The following is a 21,323-nucleotide window of genomic DNA, read 5'->3' on the forward strand; positions in this document are numbered from 1 at the left end:
CTGTGGAGGGGTGTGTGTGGGGGAGACAGCAGGGAGGGGGAGACATGCTGTGGAGGGGGTGTGTGTGGGAAGACAGCAGGGAGGGGGAGACATGCAGTGGGGGGTGTGTGTGGGGGAGACAGCAGGGAGGGGGAGACATGCAGTGGGGGTGTGTGTGGGAGACAGCAGGGAGGGGGAGACATGCAGTGGGGGGGGTGTGTGGGAGAGACAGCAGGGAGGGGGAGACAGCAGATTGGGGAGAGATGCAGCAAGGGAATGGACAGGAGCCTGTTGCCAGAGCCATCAAAATGAAAACGGCCATCTGTTGCTGGACAACATGCAGATGAAATAGTAAGACAGCAAAAAGTCAAGACCAGACAATTTCATCTTCCCCTCACTGACCGTCAGTTACGCTGGCGCAGGCATTTCTTGAAAACATGGCTGACCCCTGAAGGAGCAGTTCTCGCCACAAAAGGAGTTGGTGGCTTCATAGATGGAATGACTACTCTTAAGCTTTTACCTCTGCCCTAGATCTGGAAACAGCAGATTTTAGTGTTTTAGTATTCATTTTTAGTGTTTATAAAGAGGTATCAATGCTCAATAGTAATTGCTACTTAAACAAATGATAATACGTAAGAATTAGTTTTACTCTGAAAGAAGATTTAAAAATCAGTCTTAGACTTGTATTCATAAGGCAACCAATGTCTTTAATTACTTCTCATTTTAAAAACTCTTGATGAATTATGATTTCTTATTTAAAGACGCTGATAAATTGCTGTGTGTGTGTGTGTGTGTGTGTGTGTTTTTCTGAAGCTGGAAACGGAGAGAGACAGAGGGACTCTCGCATGCGCCCGACCGGGATCCACCCGGCACGCCCATCAGGGGCAACGCTCTGCCCACCAGGGGGCGATGCTCTGCCCCTCCTGGGCATCGCTCTGTTGTGACCAGAGCCACCCCAGCCCCTGGGGCAGAGGCCAAGGAGACATCCCCAGTGCCCGGGCCATCTTTTGCTCCAGCGGAGCCTCGCTGCGGGAGGTGAAGAGAGAGAGAGAGAGAGAGGAAGGAGAGGGGGAGGGGTGGAGAAGCAGATGGGCGCTTCTCCTGTGTGCCCTGGCCGGGAATCGAACCCGGGACCTCTGCACGCCAGGCCGACGCTCTACCACTGAGCCAACCGGCCAGGGCCTGATAAATTGCTTATTTTCAGTGTTTTTACATTCTTGGTCATAGTTGAATTGAGAATTTCTAAGAATAAAAGTACATCTTAATAGGGGTTTTTTGATAGAGGGTCTCCAAACTTTTGGGGGAGAAAAGCCAATATGTATAGTTCCTGGAGGCTATTGAGTAGGTAGATGATAGCATGGGTGTGTGTGTATTTGTGTGAGTGTGAGTGTGTGTGTATGTGGGTGTCTGTGTTGCGTGTGTGTGAGTGTGTGTATGTGGGTGTCTGTGTTGCGTGAGTGTGTGTATGTGGGTGTATGTGTGTGTGGAAAGACAGAATGAGGTAGCTGCTTTGCAAAGCTGGAAGGAAACCAAAGCTGAGTTTTGACTGAACACCTTTTTACTTAAAGGGGATGTGGCTATACTAAGGTTTACATTGAGTCAAATATGAACTTGATGTGAGAAATTGAATATCCCCTCAGTTTGTGAACAGTTTCAATAAGAAATTACTTTAGACAGTGAATGATATATTTCCATTTCTGGCATGAGTGGGTTTTGACGCCTGACTCTCCTAGCTCTGGTTTCCCTGGTTGGGATTCTTCGGATCCCAGCCCCTGTGGGTCACCCTTCCCTTGCTCAGGTGATGACATTTCTCTGGGAGCTAAACAATAGCCATTTGTTACCAGAGACCCTCCCCTGATAAAAGGAGCAAACCGAATCTGATCCCTACCTATACTGTAAGACATAATGTGCGTATTTGTGGCCATTCTGTGACATTATTATTTTCTTTAGGGAACTGAATAAAAGAGAGCAGGTTTTCTACCTAAAACCCGCAAATGCTTGGCTCTGACAATCAAATTATCCATTTCTTAAGCTTATGAATTGTTCTCTTCTGCAGACAGAGTTGGATTTTTAGCTTGAAAGGCAAGTGCTCATATGAAAGATGTGTGTTAGATGGGATTGATATACAGGGCACATTATCTGTAGCATATGAGAAGTTGTAAGTTGATAATAACATGTATTAACAAATGGAGTGGTAATGGATGAAAACAACTGGCTGGTGAGAACTCCAGTTTTAGGGAAGGAAATGACTGGGCATGGTGAGTTTTCTGTTTCCTCCTTTGGAGAATGGGTTGAGTATTTTGGGTTCATCTGCAGGCCTATATTACATATAATAGCACAGTATCCTGGCATGCACTCGAAACATGGTGAGAGGCTGACAGCCAAAATGAATTGGTTCATGTTCCTATTTCATTATTTGATTGCAGACTATGAGGGGAAATAACAGTATTCTAGTCCTTCTTTTGGGAAAGTCTGCATTACACTTCTGAATGTTTCATTGCCAGATACTGCATAGCTTTCAAGTGTAGTTCCTCTTGTCCAACCCAGCAAAGGAAACTGGGACGCCAAAGAAACGTCCTCTTGTTTCAGTCATTAAGATGTTGCCAGTTGTAACTGTCTTTATGTTGCGTGTCTCAGGGGTCACTGATGAATGGGATGTATCTGGATTTAAAAATTAAAAACCTGGTTAGTAGAAGAAAACAGGCGATTGAATTTCATCACATTTATTACAACAGTAACCAACAGGGCAACTGGAGTTAACACAGTTGTAGCTTTTACAAATTACTCAGTTGTTTATCAATAATGGCAGGGTTCATTACTTGATTTTGATTGGTGAAGGAGTAACAGTGCTCTATTTCAGCAGGTAAATACTGAGGATTTGAATCTTTAGAAAAATGAATGGCAGCTGGAGGGATTCCCAGCTGCACATGTTATTGGAAGCGCTTAACTACCCAATTAATAATGAATGGATGGATTCAGTGAAACATGAAACTCAATCTGCTTTTGCAGGTCTAGTTTTGAAAAATTAAAGGCAAGCATTTTTCTCTACTGAATGCAACTCAGGAATTGAGTGGCTAGAAAGTGCCATACAGTCTGGGTTTTTTTGTAAACAGCAATGCAAAGAAATGTTTGTCCCTTCCTCCCTTTCTGTCTCCCACCCTTCCCCTTCTCCTCCCGACATACTCCTTACCTTCAAATATTTATTATACACCTACCATGAGCCAAGTCCACGTTTGGGCACAAAGATGAAAAGATACAGTACCTGCCCTGGTTATTATCAGAAAGATAGAACAATTTCACATACAAACTATTGCCCAGGGGATGGATGGAATGGAGTTTGCCAGATGGACAAGGAGAAAAGAGGCTTTTCAAATAATGGACACCCCGTGCAAGGGCAGGGAGGCCTCAGAGCATTCCCCCCGACTGGTCACCAAGTATATTATGTTTCCTGAGTGCCCGGAACGTGCCACACGCTGTGGATTAAACATGTGTGGAAAAACTTGAGATGTGTATTATGACCTGAGCATGTTGGAGGAGAAAGATGAGCCTGGATGTTGTCAGGAACAATTAAAAATATCATTTTAATAATTTTGCACCCAAGTTTTTTTCTTTTTGTTCTAACTTGATGTTGATTAAATAAAGAATACTTTAATGGGATAAAGTGTTTGAGTTGATTCAGCATATGGTTATATCCAATCTTAGCAAATATACAAGAAACATACTGAATAAATCACAATCTCAGTGTTCAAGGGCAGAACTAAGCCAACCAGTGCCACAGTAAACTACTTAATTTTTTACTTGGAAGTTTCCAAAGGGCTAGCAGGAACCTCTGCAGACAGCAGGTGAGTGATTGAAAAGCCTCCTCTCTGAAAAGAGAGGCTATTAAAAAAATTTTAACAGCTAGCAGCAACTGAGAGTTCAAAAGAACTATATGTATACTTCTCTAAAGAAATGGAGGCAAGTTTCACCCATCACAAATGGTAGGATACAATTTGAAAATTATTTTTAAAATTCCTACTTATACCTCATCCAGCAGATTTTGAGGTGACTTCAAAGACTATATGTAGCTCCCCCAAAAAGTTAGCAACAAGCAAAAGATCAAAGCCATGGAAAACATAAATTAAGATAAGAGATTTATACTGAGAAAAGTTAGAACTTAGCTCTGAGCTTCTTGGTAGCTGGAGCAAAAAGCAAAATGTAATCAGTTGTAGGCTTCTCAGGGAGAACCTGTCTCAGGACAGACGATGGCTCCGTTTTTATTACCTAGAACACGAGATTCCAATATTTCTGAAAAACCCTTCTTCATCTAGTCAGTTGAAGTAGAAGTTGATTGTAGCCAACCTTCCATTTGTTGCTGATTATTGTCCCTGGGGGACTTGGCCAGGGCATCCTTGGGGCATTTTTGTTGCAGTTCTCATATGTGCTAAAATCACCATTCTGTTAACAGGCAAGTAAGTGATGGTGTTTCCACTAAGAAGAACGTGGCGACTCCTGCTGCACCCATTTACTCGCATGAGGAGTGCTGTGACCACATGCGTACAGATCTGTTTTCTGGTGATGTCTGGGTGTTCTCCCAGGGCGAGCTTCCTTTCCCCTTCATGTTCAGCTCTTCACAGCATTTTGTGCTCAATGGTGATAGGTGCTATTGTAGTTCCAGTTCTGTAATGGATACTAGAATTTGCAGTGGAACCAAGTTTCTGGAATTTGTTTGGTCAAGCCGAGATTGCTTGAAATAACTGTTTGTTTTTCTAATTCTTGTTCTCAAAATTAATAGAGGCCCAGCCCCTGCCTAGTGAGGCATTTTGCTTGTCCATCATTGTCAATTTTTATGCTGGCTTTGGTTATTTATAACTTCTGGAACAAGTACCAGACCACATTTGATTAGCAATGTTCAAAATTCTATCCACATTCCCTTCTAAATCCTTTGTGATCTTTCCTAGTGGGAAGGATTATTTGCTAATTTTAATTTTGCAGTGCTGTAGATAGTCTTGCCTCGAAGCTACACAGCGTACTTTGGTGAAGAACCTTTTCACCGACTATGCTGTTAATATGGAGGATTTATTGGACTTGTTAGATGAAGAACTCTATATATTTTTAAACTTTCCCAGCTTTACTACATTCTCTCTCTTACCCGCTAACTTTTGTTTCCCCTTGTTTCTGCTGAACAGAAGATACATAAAATGCTGATGGTTGGTGAATTTAATATATATTCTTTTAAAAAACCAAACTGTGAAAATTACTCTTCAAGTTGGAAATGATTAAACTAAAGAATCTTTTTCACCTTCTTGATCGCATTTACTTAACATTTGATACAGTGCCGAGCACACACTCGGCAGTCGGTGCTTGTATGTATGTATCTCCTCCAACCCATCAACCGTTTTTAGAACATGTTCTTTGAAAGGTGTCTCTGGTTTCTTTTTGCCTCCCTTTCCCCGCTGCCCTATCTCTCAGTCTCTCCGGCAACCTCTGGCCACTCTTTCACTCTCCTGGGCAGATCTTCCTCTCCCCCTCTCCCCTCTGAAGCCCTCCACCAGGCACAGCATCCGCCATGCCTTCACAATCCGAGGGCTGCACACACGTCCCCCTGGCCTTCCCGATGTGTTGGGATCTGCATTTATTCCACTCGACAACTTTACTTCCAACTACCCCTCACCACGAACCTCTGAACTCCTCAGTCGCCAACACGGGCAAGCGCTGCGTTCCCGCCCGCATCCACTCTGCCTCTGCCTTTCTTGCAAAGCCCAGCAACACCTTTCTGACCCAGCCCGTCCTTCAGAAGAAGTGCTGACCCTGCCCTCTCCCTGCAGCATGGCTCAGCCACCTCGTATTGACCTCCACCTTGTTGCAACTCCAAAGACAATAGCCCTGACTGCTTCGTTATTTGTTAATACTGTAGTGCTAGCACTGAAAAACTGTGTTTCATGAACACATCTCATCTGCTCCACTTCACTGGAAGTGTTTAAAGGCACTTTCCCGTCTTTAGTGTCCTCCACGTCTCCCACCCCAGTGCTGACTGCGAGTTGACAAGTTTCATCATTCTCCAAACATTTCCTTCATTTTCTTGCCCTTTGGCCTCACTGCCGTATCAGCTGAGCAGCCTATTTCTGACAACCCCGCTTAACACTTTCACCTTCTCCCAGAGAGCTCATGTTCTCCCAAACAGAATTAATCTGCTCTGTTCATAATTGGACTTGTATTTTTGTTACAGCCCTTCTCGTGCCCTCCTTCGTAATGCAGTTATTTGCATAACTCTCTGCCCTATCGCAGTATGCAGCCCTGTTCTGCAGGGACCGTGTCCCATTCACTTTCATTCCTGCTGTTGCACTTAGCACAGGTCTTTTTCAACAAGTGTCAGTTGAATCCCATATCGGATGGCAGACAACCAGACATGACCTAGTATTGAGCACCTACGACTTGGTTTGTGTATGGAAGGCCATCTACCTGCTTATTCCTCTTGGGCTTCCCAGAACCTGGTCATTATTATCAGTTAGATTCACCTGGTTCACATATATATGTATTTTAAAAGCACTTGAAGAAATTATTTTATTTGGAACTTACTAAAGACAAAAAAAAACCCCAAAATCAACTTAGTATGAATGACTGAAACTATACTGTGGAGTTAAGAGCAAGCAGTTCAACGTAATTTCACGCCGTGTGTGCAGCAAGCCACACAGACTCTGCAAGGCTGCCGAGAGTATGACGTGCGGCCCGTGGCCCTGGGTGCTGGGAGCACCCGCACCCTGGGGAACGTGGGACAGTGCCTCTGGGCCCCGTCTGTCCAGGGCCCCTGTGCAGCGCTGTGGACTGGTCCCGCGCTCTTCTGTGGTCAGGCCACCTCCCCCGGAGTTTCCTTCCTCAGCGGAAGCCTGTTCATCCTTTGCCTGTTGTCGGGCAGAGACCTCTTACCTATCATGTCTACATTTGCCTGAAGTTTTCTATTAAAGTACCGAGTCTCCCTAAACTGAGTTTCTTGGACTTGTCTCTCCTGTTCCCACTTCCCAGAGCGCAGGTGTACGCAGCCTGAGGGAGCCAGAAGTGCCCGTGCTGGCTGCATTCCCACGGCGGCTCTCCTGTGCACGGCGGCTCTCCTGTGCACGGCGGCTCTTCAGAGGTGCGTGTGGCAGCACTGAGGGAGCTTCATATCCCTGAAATCACGCAGGGGAGGAGAAGAGCTTTCAGGATGAGCCCAGGGAAGAAAAAGCTTTCCCACGGAATGAACACCACATGTCTTGTGTGTTGATATGAACTCCCTACTTCTCCTCTCAGGCTCTTGCCTTCCCCTGGACTAAGGGTTTGCTCTACAGCCATCATCATACCTAACAATGGAGACTACCGGGCCATTGTACTAAGACATTTGTTCATTCATTTCAGTGCTAGCCATTTGAATTATATATGTATGTGGTTCACAAATTTATTTCTTACCTATCAAGATGCAGAATGATAACAAAAGACCTTTTATCATAATTCACCAGAGCATTAAGATAGGAGTGTTTTTATTTTTTAAGCATGTATTTCCAGGAAGCAAAAAGAGCAAGAAAATAGAAAAAGAGAATGGAGCTAAGTAAAGCAATTGTTACCTTATTTTCCTCGTTGAAATGACACAAGGGCATCTCTGGCCAGAGAACTCATCTCTGCTTTCGGAAGGGAAAGAGTATCTTGTCTATTGGAAGTGACTCTGAACCCTTTAGGAATCCAGAAGTCCCTGATGATTGGCTGGTTTTGTTGACAGGGCTGGCCCTGACACCCGGGTTGCGGGTCAGGTACTGGAGGACATGACTCTGCTCTGTGATTGGTGACTGCCACAAGCCCTAGCCATCTTGACCCAGTCATTGAAGTCTTCAAGAGGAGGGCGCCCACATCGGTCTGGGCTAATGGGCATGTCACTTGGAACTGTCACACAGTTCAGAGTGGGGAGTGGGTCAGCACTGCTTGTGAAGGACAGCGGTTGTATTCTTGTGGTTATCTGAAAAAAAAACAAAACACCCAAAAAACAAAACTGATGATTTTCAGGTTCTTCCCAAAGACAGAGTGAATGCCTGCTGAGTAAATGCAGCTTTTGCAGGCAGAAGAAATATGAAAGAATAACTCCAATCTGATTTCTAAATTTTGTTTTAGCCAATACCTTTAATTCCTCTTTACCTTAAGTCAGGCTTTACATTCTATCCATTAAAAAAAAACAAAACAAAAAACAGAGCAAATTGGCTCATCCGAGAAACAAAGGGCTGGGCTAAGTCAGTCAGGGGAAGTGTCCTTGCTAACAGCCGGTCCTGGGAGAGGCTGCCTCCGAGCACCTGCACTGTGTGCTGAGCACGTAATCTCCATAGAGTTCCATAAATTAATATCCTCTTCTTCAGAAAGGAAACCCAGCAGAGAGAGATTAAGTGCCTTGTCCAAAAGCACCTCTAGTGAGTGGCAGCCTTAGGATTGCCACCCAAGCATTCTAGCTTCAAAGCCCAACTCTGAACTGTTTATTCAGTTCCGGATCTCATATGAATAATAATTCTTTCTCTGCATGTTTCCTAATGAAAAACAGAGATGATTAGAATAAATCATAGTATCTCTCCAAAACATTCTAATCAATAATTTTATCTCTTAACTTTTTTGTGTGTTTGGTGCAAAAGTTTCTATTAACCTCTTATACAAAATGAGCAGGTGTGGATGGATCTCCTCTCCGACTTATTTGAATGTATTAATTTTCGTGTCAGTTCAAGTGCATACCCCATGACCTAATTCCTGGCACTGTGAAGACATCTGTAAGAACAGACCTCAGTGGAATCTTTGAGATTATTCAGGAAATGCTCTTGCCTCAAATGCAAATCTTGGCTTCACCTGTTAATGTCTGGAGGACTTAGGGCATGTGCTTGACCTCTCAGTAAGGTCTCAACAGAACTTTGGAGAGAAAGCAAATGAATGTGCTGGAGAGAGTATTGCGTGCTCAGTCATTGCCAGTTCAATCTAATTGCAAAGAGTGCAAGAGAAAGAAAGACAGAGAAGGAGGCAGGAAGAGAGATTGATTCTACCTTTTTTATCCTCCAGCCTTAATCATTTGCTCATCCAGCAGTGCCTGAGCTTAGTTTTTACCGAGGGCTTTAGAGTCAGTCAGTCATATGTGTTTACCACATTTCACCAGTTGCGTGACCTTGGGCATGTTATTCAGTGTGGATAATGAACTCTACCTCTTACAAAGTTTTTATGTGACTAAATTAGATAACGTCTGTAAAGTACTGTTTCATTCCAATTAAAAGCTTATTTCCTAGTTCTAAAGGTTGAACTAAGAATAAGTTCTTTTCCTCTAACGAAATGAGCTCTAACACAGATTGTCAGATGGGAGTCAAAGATCCAGCCTAGCTTCCATCTCCTCCGACTTTGGAACCCACTAGGGAAGAAAGGCCCCTCCCCAGGGAAGGGTATGGGCACTGGTCACTCAGAACTGCAAATAGGGTTGGCCCATGCTGATGGGGAGGCTGGGGCAAGTGCAATTGTATTAAGGTCCTAAAGAGCTAAGGAGAGACAGCAAGTACATAAGGCACACAGCTGCCTGAGCACAAGTTTGGTGACATTAAACGGGGAAGGATTCCTTCTTCGGTGGCGATAACTGAGGGGCCGGCCTGGTTCTTACCTGGAGAGCAAGCATCCTTGAATCAGTCACTGTCTTATCATTCAAAAATAGCATTTGTACATAAATTTAAACCACTACACTGTTACATCATCACGTGTTTAACCTAAGACCTACAGGCTTTGTAAATATAGAAGACTGTGGGTCAAAGAGAAAAACTCAATACTAACTTAGACTTTTACGGCCACCAGGCCTTGCACAGGGCATATTCTTCTCCAAAGATCGCAGTTAATGAAAGTGCTTTACACTAACCATGAGACATGGTATGGGCTCAGTAAATGATAGTTGTTATTATATCATTGTTATTTTTGATATTATAATCACTAATATTTAATATTGTCTATCAAAATTATCATTTGACATTAATGCAGGTATTTTTAAGCTATATAAGTCTTTGTAAAAAAGTACATATTAACAGTATATATATTTTTGGTTTAAGAAATAAGAATAACCTCCCCCTCATTGTTGAATAATCACTCTTTTCCCACTGATTCGAAATGTTTCCATTATCATATTTTAATTATCAATATACATGGATTGACTTATAGACTCTTATTTCATGGATCTGTGCCAGTACCCTATATTTTTTTATTTCTGTGATTTCGTAATATTTTAATGTTACAAAAGCTAATTGTCCTTCTTAGTTTTTTTTAAAATATTTCTTCTGAGACATTTTTGAATATTCATTTTTCCAAATCAACTTTTATATCACACTGTCAAATTAACGTTGGTTTTGTTTTTTAGCATTTTTCCAACATGGTTTCCAACACTACCCAAGGCAGGAAGTGTATACCCCCTTTCGGTTAAGTCTGGGCATTCTCGGGCACTCTGTTTACTGAGACCTCCCCATTCACTGTTCCATTCAGTACATTGTTTTGAGTTCCTTTAAGGTGCAAAGCTCTGTTCTTGCTCTGAGGACAACAAAAGCTGTAAGACACCATCTCCACCTGAAATGAAGTGGACACCTGGCTTTGGCCTCCATTGTCTCTGTAGCTATCTCTGAGGAAGCATTTCTATTATTGATGACACACCTGAATTCTCTGAGCTATCAACATGCATTCTTCCAATCAGAAACTTTCAAAAAAAATTATTTCCAAAGAATTAAAAGATATTTTTTCATCTGTTTCTAAAACTACAAGAGAGGTTCAAGTCATTTCTATACTTTTTCCTCTTCTAAACGAACCTGTGTTATTCCTCCCTTTATATGCCAGAAGGAAAAGTCTTTTATTTTATTTTATTTTGTTTTGTTTTATTTTATTTTTTAAGACACAAGTTATTACCTGAAGCTACTTTTAGGAGAAATATATTTACTATTATTGTATCCCTACTGTGACTCTCAAGAAAATAGACCACAGTATAAAAGTAATGTTCCGTAAATACTTTGTAAGCCATTCCAGGGGGGAAGTTGAAAAAGAAGCACTTCTCAGTCAACCACTTTTTCTGAAGGTCAGAGAAGTCCACATTGACAAGATACTACTAGTTGCCTCATCTTTACACAACTCAGCATCTACCAGCAACACAGTCAAGATTTCCTGAGCAAATACCACATTTCCTTTTTAATACCTCTGTGGAGACAGAATGAGTACAGCCTGAGCTGCTGCCCTTGAATGAAGACTTTGTGCTCTTGCTAAATGCTTACGGGTGCCAACCAGATGTAGCCACCCAGGCACTCACCTGTGTCACATGGATTGGTCAGAAACACTCATTAAGCTTTGACCTGGCAGTGCTGGTTCCCAGGGTGGCTGCCCAGTGTCCCATGATTCTATTCTGTAGCCTGTATGTAGTAAAGCGTGATGGCTTGAGGCCACCTTCTCCCAGCAGGTGGTCACTTTTTCTTTTCCAGTAGGGGTGTGAGCTCCAGAATCTCACCGTCCTTACCATTAGAATCAAGTTCTTACTGGATGCAAAAATGTTGTTATCATTTAGTCTCACAGAAGGGTTTTTGATTTGCTGCTATGTTCAGTGATATAGTACTTCTTACATACTTATTCAATATTATGCACTTATTATCAAAGCAGTTTTTGCCGGGTAGCATCCACATAAAGCAATTTTGTTTTTTGTTTATCCCCACTGTATTAGATTAAACCATATGAGATTGCAATTGTTATAGTAACCCTACATAAAAGGGATCTGCCCCCTGTTACCACTGTCACCACTGATTTAAATTGCAAATCTGTTGTTAGCCTACATTTCAACTTCTTTTTCACAAGTGCCTAAATGGCCAACACTGGTACAAATTTCCCTTTTGTCTCCATCTGGGCCTTTTTGTCACCTCCCTCATCCCCCACCCCTTTTTTCTCAAGTAAGAGGAGGGGAGATAGTGAGATGACTCCTGCATGTACCCTGACTGGGATCCACCCAGCAACCCTGTCTGTGGCCAATGCTCAAATCAACCGAGCTATTTTTAGTGCCTGAGGCTGATGCATTCAGATCAATGAGGTATCCTCAGTGCCTGGGGTGATGCTAGACCCAATTGAGCCACTGGCTGCAGGAGGGGAAGAGGGAAAGAAGGGGGAGAGGGAGGAGAAGAGAAGCAGATGGTTACTTCTCCTGTGTGCCCTGATCAGGAATTGAACCCAGGACATCCATATGCCAGGCTAATGCTCTATCCACTGAGCCATTGGCGAGGGCCCTCTTTTTTTTAAAGTATAGTTGGTATGCAATGTATATTATATTTATTTGTGATTTGACATTTTATCCCTTACAGTGTGATCACCCCATCACTAATTCTAGCAATCATCTGTCACCATGCAAATAGCACTTCCTTCTTTGTATTGTGGTGTCAGTTGAAATTCTTCTGCTGTTATTGTATCTCCATTAATGGGTTTTTTAAGGCAACCCGTTAATGCATGTACAGCTAGGAAAAAATGTACTGCTCACAAAAATTAGGGGATATTTCAAAATTAATATGAGGCTATAAAATATCCCCTAATTTTTGTGAGCTATCTCAAATTGGGCAGTTACAACAATTGCCAAACCAATTAACATAACAGGAAGAGTAAGGTTGGCTAAGTTTTCTAAATGAACACTACTTCCTTTTAAATAAATGACATAAAACAATTATAATAGAACCCATTAATTTGGATTCCACTAATGAGATAATTCAGCCAAAGCCTGTACTCTGTTTTAAACTATATGTGTCTATATAATTTAATTAAAAGAAATAATCTGTATTTAAGTAGTATAGACACAACGGGAGGAGTTATCACTTAAGAGAAAAAGAAAACTCTCAGAGGTACTTTAGAGTCTCCTACCCGTATCAAAAAGGCTGAGTAAAATCCTGTCATTAAAGCAGAAACTCAAAGAAATCTGCAAAATTGTGATACAGTGTGTGGAGTTAGACTCAGAAAACATGGCTTTTGAAAAGCAGTCTGCAAGTCACTTCTCATGATCTCAGACTGCCAGTTCTTTACCTAAAACTATCATTCCAAATTAGTAAAATATTGGTGTATGAGCAATGTTAACAAAATATTGCAAATGTTATTTTGTTTAACTGAAGGCAACAAAAATGTTTGACTATTTTTTTTAATTAAGTGAGAGGCAGAGAAACAGACTCCCACATGTGCCCTGACCGGGATCTACTTGGCAAGTCTCCTACCGTGCGATGATCTGCCCAGCTAGGGGTGTTGCTCCGTTGCTCGACAACTGAGCCATTTCAGTGCCTGAGGTGAGGCCATGGAGCCATCCTCAGTGCCTGGGGCCAACTTTGCTCTGACCGGGAATTGAAACTGGAACTTCTACTCTCCAGGTTAACACTCTACCACTTGAGCCTACTGGCCAGGGCATGTTTGACAGTTTTTAATGGGATTTTTGTTTGTTAAATACATCTGAAAGGAATGCAAGTACAAAGAATTGAGACACGAGAAAGCATTGGTTCAACACTAATGAATCCATGAGAATTAGGATTTGTGGAAGGTGGAGAAGATTACCTAAACATTTTTAAAAATTAGAACCAATGTTTGACATTTTAATGTAAGTTTTTGTTTTTGTATCAGATTTTATAGAGGAAATTTTAAAAGAAAGATTTTACTTATACTCCTGCCCCCTACAGAACACCCTGTGTTAGTTGCAGGCAGGGAATTTCTTACTTCCTGAGCCTCAGATACCTCATCTGTAAAATGGGGGTAATAAAAACATATTTCGTAGGGTTGGTGTGATAACTAATGATTTGCATTAAGTAGGGGATGAGTAAGTATTCATCCTCTTCCCCCTCTGTTCATGAACTTTTCTCAACATGCCCCTTTGCTGCTCTTGACTGTTCTTTGAAGCCTAAAAACAAAGTTTAGTTCAGTTAGAGACAGGCTGAACCTTTGGTCTTCTGTCCAGTAAAAGTGGGCTTCAGAGCTTGCCTTATTCTTTCAGTCGACATGTTTGAAAACCACCTGTTTACAAGAAATGATACAAAGTATCTTAGAACAAAGTTAAATTGTCATCCCTTAGATTTACAGTAATTTCAAAAGTTCTTTGTTCTGCTTAAGTGCTGAGAATGTAAATATTATCCAGGCTTCTGGGTTAAGGCATTGAAAACCACATTCTTTAAAAAAAAAAATCTCATGTTATAGGGTTAGGATTCTAACAAGTAACATCACACCCAGTAAACCTAAACCTTAGTCAACCAACTACCTGAGAAGAATGTAAAATCATGGAACAAACAATAGATTTAGACGGGCTTGAGAGATCTGTCTTTCCACAAACCCGAGGTGCTGCTGTGTGCCAGATGCTACTCAGCCCTGTGTACTCGGAGGTACAGCCTGGGCCCTGGTAGGCGGGGTGCTCTCCGAAGAGCTCGGCCAGGTCTGGTGAAGGCGGGGTATGCAGGAGAAAAAAGCATTATCAAGAAAGCAAGGAACTGGCCTGTAAAAGGTTGCCTAAGAGATCTTTTTGCATAGGACAGCCTGTGAGGGAACTCCCGAGGAGCACTGTGTCCCTTCTGCAGTGTGGGAAAAGGTGCGTGGTCAGTCATCACTAGCTCAGTGGAGAGAAACAAGCTCAAATCCATTGGGAGTGATGTGTTTCTGTGGACATTCCACTGCCACTTAGGCCACTTAATGCAATCATTAAAATACCAAGTTTATGCCATGTTGACCATTCACTTGTCTGATCTGAAAGTAAAACTGACATTTGGAGTGTCTACCACGGCACAGCCCAATATGGTAGCCACTAGTTATATGGTAGGTATTTACATTTAAATTAATTAACGTGAAATAAAATTTTAAACATTAAAAAATTAAACAGTAAAAATTCAATTGTTTGGTCTCACTAGCCACATTGCAGGTGCTCTATAACCACATGCGGCTGGTGGCTCCCACATTGAACAGCACCCGGACGGAGCTTGTGCACCACTTCAGAAAGTTCTCCCAGACGGCGTGGCTCTAGGAAATGCCATTGTTACACTTACACATAATGTTGTGCTACTATGGTGTCTTATCAGTTTCCCAAAATAACCCATTTTGTAGATGAGAAAAGATTCTCAGGAAACTTAAGTGGTCCTCAGCTCACCTAGTGGCCACTACGGAACCTGGTCAGCATCCAGTGAGTGGACAGCCCAGCGAGGAAGTGAGAATGCCAGGACGGCGTGATCACGAAGCCCAGAGGCTCTAAGAGTAACAGGGCTCTGTTCCAGCATCACTGCAGTTTGAAATCAAACATTTGTTAAATTTCTAAAATTATTAGAAAAAAAAACTAAGTATTATTTAGTTTTGAAAGGACAAGATAAGTAAGTGGTTTCCTGGGCTGAGTAATGACATTTGAGAGTGACTGCAAATGGGTACAGGGTTTCTTACAAAGTGATAGAAATATTCCAGCATCAGACTGTGGTGTAAATTACGTTTGGTAACTTTATTAAAAGTCATTGAATTGTACATTGAGAATGTGTAAAGTTTATGGTATATAAATTACACCTCAGTAAAGCCATTTGAAGGAAAACAAGATATAAATTCGAAAACTCTAAAACAACTGAAAATTGAATGTTAAAAAGTGGCCAAAAACTTTAATTAGTGAGTCAAAGATTAATTGCTGCCATTTCCTGATTTCCCTCATGATGGCAAAAGAAATGATGTTCTGTCTCAGACCAAACACTGGGGAACTCTGCAAGATACACATCATTATTTTTATTTCACCTGGGAGGAAATTGAGGCTCAGAAAGGTAAAATAAGTCACCAAAGGTCCACAGCCAGTAAGAACTGGCGAGTGTCAAACCCAGCACTGCCTGGTCCTGAAGCTCGGGCTGCCTCCCCACCCACCCCGTGTCCCCCTCTCGGGCAGTGACAGGGAGCCCTTCCACGTTTGACTTCAGATCACTGTCCGTTTTCCAGGGCAACAGTAAACTGATTTTCCCGTGTTTCTATCAGCGTTTTTTTATTCTGTACTCAAGAAGATTCATGAAAGGTGTCAAGCTGGAATCTGTTTTCAATATTGAATAAAAGGGGTGAAAAACAGTCCGGGCTATATGCGAATGGAAAGCTACTTTTGTTGTTCACTAGCATACGTCAGTTTATGGCTGTTAAGATTACATACAGTATGCATGTTTGTTTATGATATGTATGTTATGTAATATATTTACAAAGAGACTTTTAGCAATTGTTTCTTTTTCCCCCCTGATTTACTTGGTTCATTGGAGGCTCTTAGATGTGGCTTGCCATGATGTCTGCTTCGTAACTTCTAAGGGACTCATCTTACACATGGGTTCACAGCCCAGGACTGGCTCAGTCATCAGGCGGAGAGCTCACTCTTTGCCCTTTTTATGCAATGGAATTCTGAAAAGTGAAAAGTTCGTGGGGCTGCATTTTCCAGCTTTGGCCAGGACCAGTGACCTTTAGGTCTTCAGTTCTATCCTCCTAGCATCTAACATTATTTCCTTCTTAGCATTTCCCTGTTCCTGATCATAAATGGCTAGCCAGACCTCTGTCTGGGCGACCCCCCTCCAGCCCTCCAGTCTAGGGAGCCTGCCGCCGCCCCTCCCCTTTCTAGGTCCTGCACTAGCCCGGCCCAGGTGTTCCCCTCGTGCCTCTGCCTCTCCTGTTCTCTCTCTGCCTCTGTAACAGCCCAGGGCCTTTTTCTTTTTCTCCCTTTCTCCTGGGATGTGTCTATACTGTCTTTGAACCAGTTGGAGCAAAACAAAAAAAAAATAAATGAAAATAAGAAACTACTTTTGTGCCAAGCCGGCAGAGCATGTCCATGGGCCAAATTTGGGCTATTGGTGTTGGTCCTCTGCTTTCCCCAGGACCTTGAGAGACAGCAGCAGTGATTCCCATATTCAAAGAAATGTAGATGCCATTAACAAAAGCCCCACAAAAACCTAGAATAAATGGTGTGGTGATCTAACACTGTAATTATTGAAATGGATATCATTGTGCCTTATTTTTCTCTCTACCAATATTTTTAGAAGCAGGGAAGTCAACAGAAGCTTCCACTTTTACATATTTGGCAATGGTAGAGCTTTTTAAGTAATTTTGAAATTCTTACAATTTTGTTCAGATTTCAAAATAAAGTTCATTTGCAGGAGTCCTTGAGTCACTTCTTGTGTGCTCAGAGGCGACTGACTGCCAAGATTTGAAATGTCGTTCAGGTACTTTCAGGAAACTAGCCATCTCCTAGTGTCAACAGTAGGTTGTGTGTTTTAGCTGTTTGACTCCCTGCTTCAGTAGGCAGCCTGCTTTCTTGTGAACGGTAGTCATTAACCTTCCGCAGCACATGTTTTCAAAAGGAAGAGCGGGCCTCCTTCCTGACTGCCTGCATCACAACCACTTTATGGTCCAGACATCTTCTCCCAGCCAGTGGTCTACAGCAGTGGTCCTCAACCCCCGGGCCGCAAACCGGTACTGGTCTGTGGGCCATTTGGTACTGGTCCGCAGAGAAAGAATAAATTATTTCCATTTTATTTATATTTAAGTCTGAATGATGTTTTATTTTTAAAAAATGACCAGATTCCCTCTGTTACATCCGTCTAAGACTCAGTCTTGACGCTTGTCTCAGTCACATGATACATTTATCCGTCTCACCCTAAAGGCCAGTCCGTGAAAATATTTTCTGACATTAAACCGGTCCGTGGCCCAAAAAAGGTTGGGGACCACTGGGCTACAGCACACATTACACCTCAGCAAACACCGCCTAGGACTAACTCAACACTGTTTCCATACATCTCTTAGAAACGTTGTTTCCTTTCTCTCTTACTCCGCATTGTATGCAGGTATAACTAAGTTAGGACAAAAGATGTTCTGAGAGAACTCTTCTGTTTTAAAGGATTTCAAGATAGTGCTTTGTGAGAGTAAGGAATGCTCCACAAAACCGTCACCTTGTAGTTACTCATTTTGTAGGTCCAGACTTTTCCCCAGTAGGTTTGCACAGAAGAATTTGTTTATAATTTGGTTAACAAATGCATTTTCTCTGTAAACGGCACTTTGAAAAGCACTACATAGGCCCTGGCCGGTTGGCTCAGTGGTAGAGCATTGGCCTGGCGTGCAGGAGTCCCGGGTTTGATTCCCGGCCAGGGCACACAGGAGAAGCGCCCATCTGCTTCTCCACCCTTCCCCCTCTCCTTCCTCTCTGTCTCTTTCTTCCCCTCCTGCAGCCAAGGCTCCATTGGAGCAAAGTTGGCCTGGGCACTGAGGATGGCTCTGTGACCTCTGCCTCAGGCGCTAGAATGGCTCTGGTTGCAACAGAGCAACGCCCCAGATGGATGGAGCATCACCCCCTGGTGGGCATGCTAGGTGGATCCCTGTCGGGCGCATGCAGGAATCTGTCTGACTGCCTCCCCGTTTCCAGCTTCAGAAAAATGCAAAAAAAAAAAAAAAAAAGCACTACATCAAGTGCCTGGATTTAGACACTTCCTAGTTATTAAATGTATAGTATATCATTTTGCAATGTATAAGTGTATCAAAGCAACAGGTGTACAATGTTATATGTCGATTATATCTCAATAAAGCTAGGGGAAAAGTGTTTTCCATGCAGCAAAATCAATAAAAAAAGTAGACACATTTCAAGGTGGGCTATTGTGCATAAATATTATAAATGAGTTGGAAAATGATTAGAATCTATGAATTCTTTTTTTAAAATCTGTATAGAAATATCAGCACTAGCAAGGGAATGAGAATGAGTTCTGTGTGCCTACTGTGTGCCTGCAGCACGGTGTACGGTTTGAAATGGCTGGCTCTAAGGTTGGACGACCCAAGTTGGAATCCCAGCTCCTATACTGCTGTAAGGATCCAGTACATGAGATGTGCAAAGCCTCTAGCCACATGCTGATGTAATAGGAGATTAATAAATATTAACTTTATTATATTTTATTTTGTTTAATCCTTTGAAATAGTCAGTGTCCCCATTGTACAGATTAGAAGACTGAGCCTTAAGTTGTGGTAGGCAGTTAAACAGACAGGAGTAGAGGAGGCACAGAAGGTCACCAGGGTGGAAAGCCCCAGGTGCCTAGCTACGAGCAAAACTGGGAAAATAAGGACTTTGCCCCAGGGTAATCTCTCCTCCCTAGCATATTGCTGCATAAGTGGTTCAGAGGCTCCCCTGATTGTTCCTCCCCTGGTTTATTGCTGGTTATGTGGTAGACCGCCTTGAAAGAAGAACAAGGGGCGGAAGAGTGGCCTCATGTGACTCCCATGCAGCCCCTTGCATGACCGCTCCTTCAGGCAGTAAGCCCTAGGGATGACATCTAGGCCTCAGTTGTGTTTCAGCTCCAGGCCCAGAAAAGCAAAATCAGAAAAGCAATGCCACTGTTGACCTCAGGACCAGCTGCACTGACTAATGACCCCTGCCCTGGTGCTGAGCAGTCAGTGGAGACCTCGACCCCGAAAGGACACACCTGGAGAACCGATGAATATTCCACTGAGCTCTCCCCCTGGGACCTCCCCTAAAGTCCTCACTTAAAAGCCCCTTAGTAGGGAAGACCCAGCTCAGCTCTCAGGAGCAGCCCTGTGCCTTTCCCCTCACCCTTCCCTCACCCCCACCCTGGGGCGTTACCTTTTCTTTCCCTCTCCTAAGCTCCAAAGGCCATTCATTGGCCTCTGTAACTTGTTTCCTGAAAGAGCTTGTATCTTCCACAGCTCATTTCTTTTACCTCTGTGACTTTTTAGATAAACATTCTATTATAGTTTGAGTCTTGGCTCCGAAGTCTTAGCCAGAACCCAAGTGACAGGATTGCTGAACCGACGTTCAGTGTGACTGCGCCAGTCTAACACCTGGTGCCTTTCTCAGCACCAACAGAGTGATCTAAGCAACTTAAATAAAGTTTCAAAATTAGATTGCAGAGGCAGAATTGAGAACCAGAGTCCATAGGGGACTCTGATAAAATCTCTCATCAGGAATTATGGTTCTAGGCTGCCGGGATCACCTGTGCTGGGACTTTCTTTTTTATTGTGGGAAAAAGCTCCCCAGTTAGAATAACAACACCCTCTACTGAGAGGCGAAGCTGTCTCTACAAGCAGCATATTCACAATATATGTATAAACATTTCTACGTTTAGAGGAACTTTCAAAGGGCCCATTTCAGCAGCCAACCACTCTTAGAGTTCTTTTTTCACTTTGAATAGCAGATTCTTAGCTATTTGAATAGGTCTACACTTTTTAAAATCTGTGTATGGTTTATGGAACAGGTCAGATACACCCATCCTGTCAGTATCTCTGCTGTGTAAATGTCATCATCTATGCAAGTGTCAATTGTAATGCCAGCCTGAGGAAATTGTAAGGATGATGTTCCTTCAGCAATTATAAGGAAACTGCCAGGATGTCTTTTGTGGAGTGCGTGGGTAACTGTTTAACTAGCTGCTGTGCTTTTCATCTCTTATGCCGTGGGCATTAAGTGGTGCCGGGCGCTCTCAGTGCCTGGCTACATCAATCAGGCTGGATTTCAGTGCTGTCCAAACTGACCTTCCACATGCGGGCTTCGGGCGAGGACATCCTTGTTTCCACCTGCAAAGTTCATGGCTTGATGGCCATGGTGATCAAGTATGGCTACTGCTGAGACCGTGATTGAAGTTTTAATAGAGAGTTCAATGATGTTGACATTGGAACTGGAAACCCCTTTACTAATGCAGGATTCTGCTTTGCTGTGTTGACATCTTGGCAGATCGGTCACCTACAATACGGATTGGCAGGATTTAGCCCTTGGAATAGGCTTTCTTTTTCCTTTAGAGGGATATAATAGAATTAAAGCTCAGTTTTACAAATGAATATGAGCTTAATATAAAGATAGCAGAAAACAAGAAGAATTGGGACTAAATATCACGTAATTTTCATTGCAGTTTACTGCCTAGCACTTAGTCTAGTCAAAATATTTGCTTCACAACATTGCTACCTTTGGAATTAGTCAGTTGCTTAACTGTGCTTTGTCGTCTAAATTTATATCTGCAAGAAGGCGCAGAGTGTGTGCATCAAATTCTATGCAAATGGAAAGAACCCACTTCGGGATGCTGTTATGGGTGGGACAATTTAAGAAGCTTCTCATCACCTCATTTGAACTGCTCCGGGCTCTCCTTTCCAGGGTTCAGCGGATTCGTACACGAGCAGGCCGTCGGACTCCGATGTCTCTTTGGAAGAGGACAGGGAAGCAATTCGGCAGGAGAGAGAGCAGCAGGCGGCGATCCAGCTGGAGCGAGCAAAGGTGACTTGTTGCCTCTCTGGTTCCAAAGTGCAGGTTGAGCAGCTGCTCTTCCCCTCAAGAGTTCCCTGAAAAAAAAAATCAGCTTATGATCACTCTGAGAAGAGACACCAGATTGTAAGGCTTT

At 42.8% G+C, this 21,323-nt stretch overlaps 1 protein-coding gene and 1 long non-coding RNA gene across 6 annotated transcripts in view; one reads left to right on the forward strand and one right to left on the reverse strand.

Annotated features, from left to right (window-relative positions):
• CACNB4 (calcium voltage-gated channel auxiliary subunit beta 4) overlaps nucleotides 1-21,323 on the forward strand; it is a 287,143-nt gene that overhangs the window by 201,018 nt on the left and 64,802 nt on the right. For all 4 annotated transcript variants that reach the window (XM_066279533.1, XM_066279534.1, XM_066279536.1 and 1 more), the window contains one exon: nucleotides 21,080-21,199. In XM_066279533.1, coding sequence (XP_066135630.1) covers nucleotides 21,080-21,199 — 120 coding nt within the window. The remainder of the gene's footprint in view (nucleotides 1-21,079; nucleotides 21,200-21,323) is intronic.
• Nucleotides 717-21,169, reverse strand: LOC136337769 (uncharacterized). Of its 2 annotated transcripts, XR_010731888.1 has the most exons (4): nucleotides 21,047-21,169; nucleotides 20,467-20,674; nucleotides 7,557-7,942; nucleotides 717-2,640 (listed from the first exon to the last, which is right to left on the reverse strand). It is a non-coding gene; the product is annotated as an uncharacterized lncRNA (long non-coding RNA). The 2 variants fall into 2 exon arrangements; XR_010731889.1 differs by lacking the exon at nucleotides 20,467-20,674 and having other exon boundaries at nucleotides 21,047-21,153.

The sequence above is a fragment of the Saccopteryx bilineata genome, chromosome 5 (assembly GCF_036850765.1).
Source record: "Saccopteryx bilineata isolate mSacBil1 chromosome 5, mSacBil1_pri_phased_curated, whole genome shotgun sequence".
Lineage (NCBI taxonomy): Eukaryota > Metazoa > Chordata > Mammalia > Chiroptera > Emballonuridae > Saccopteryx > Saccopteryx bilineata.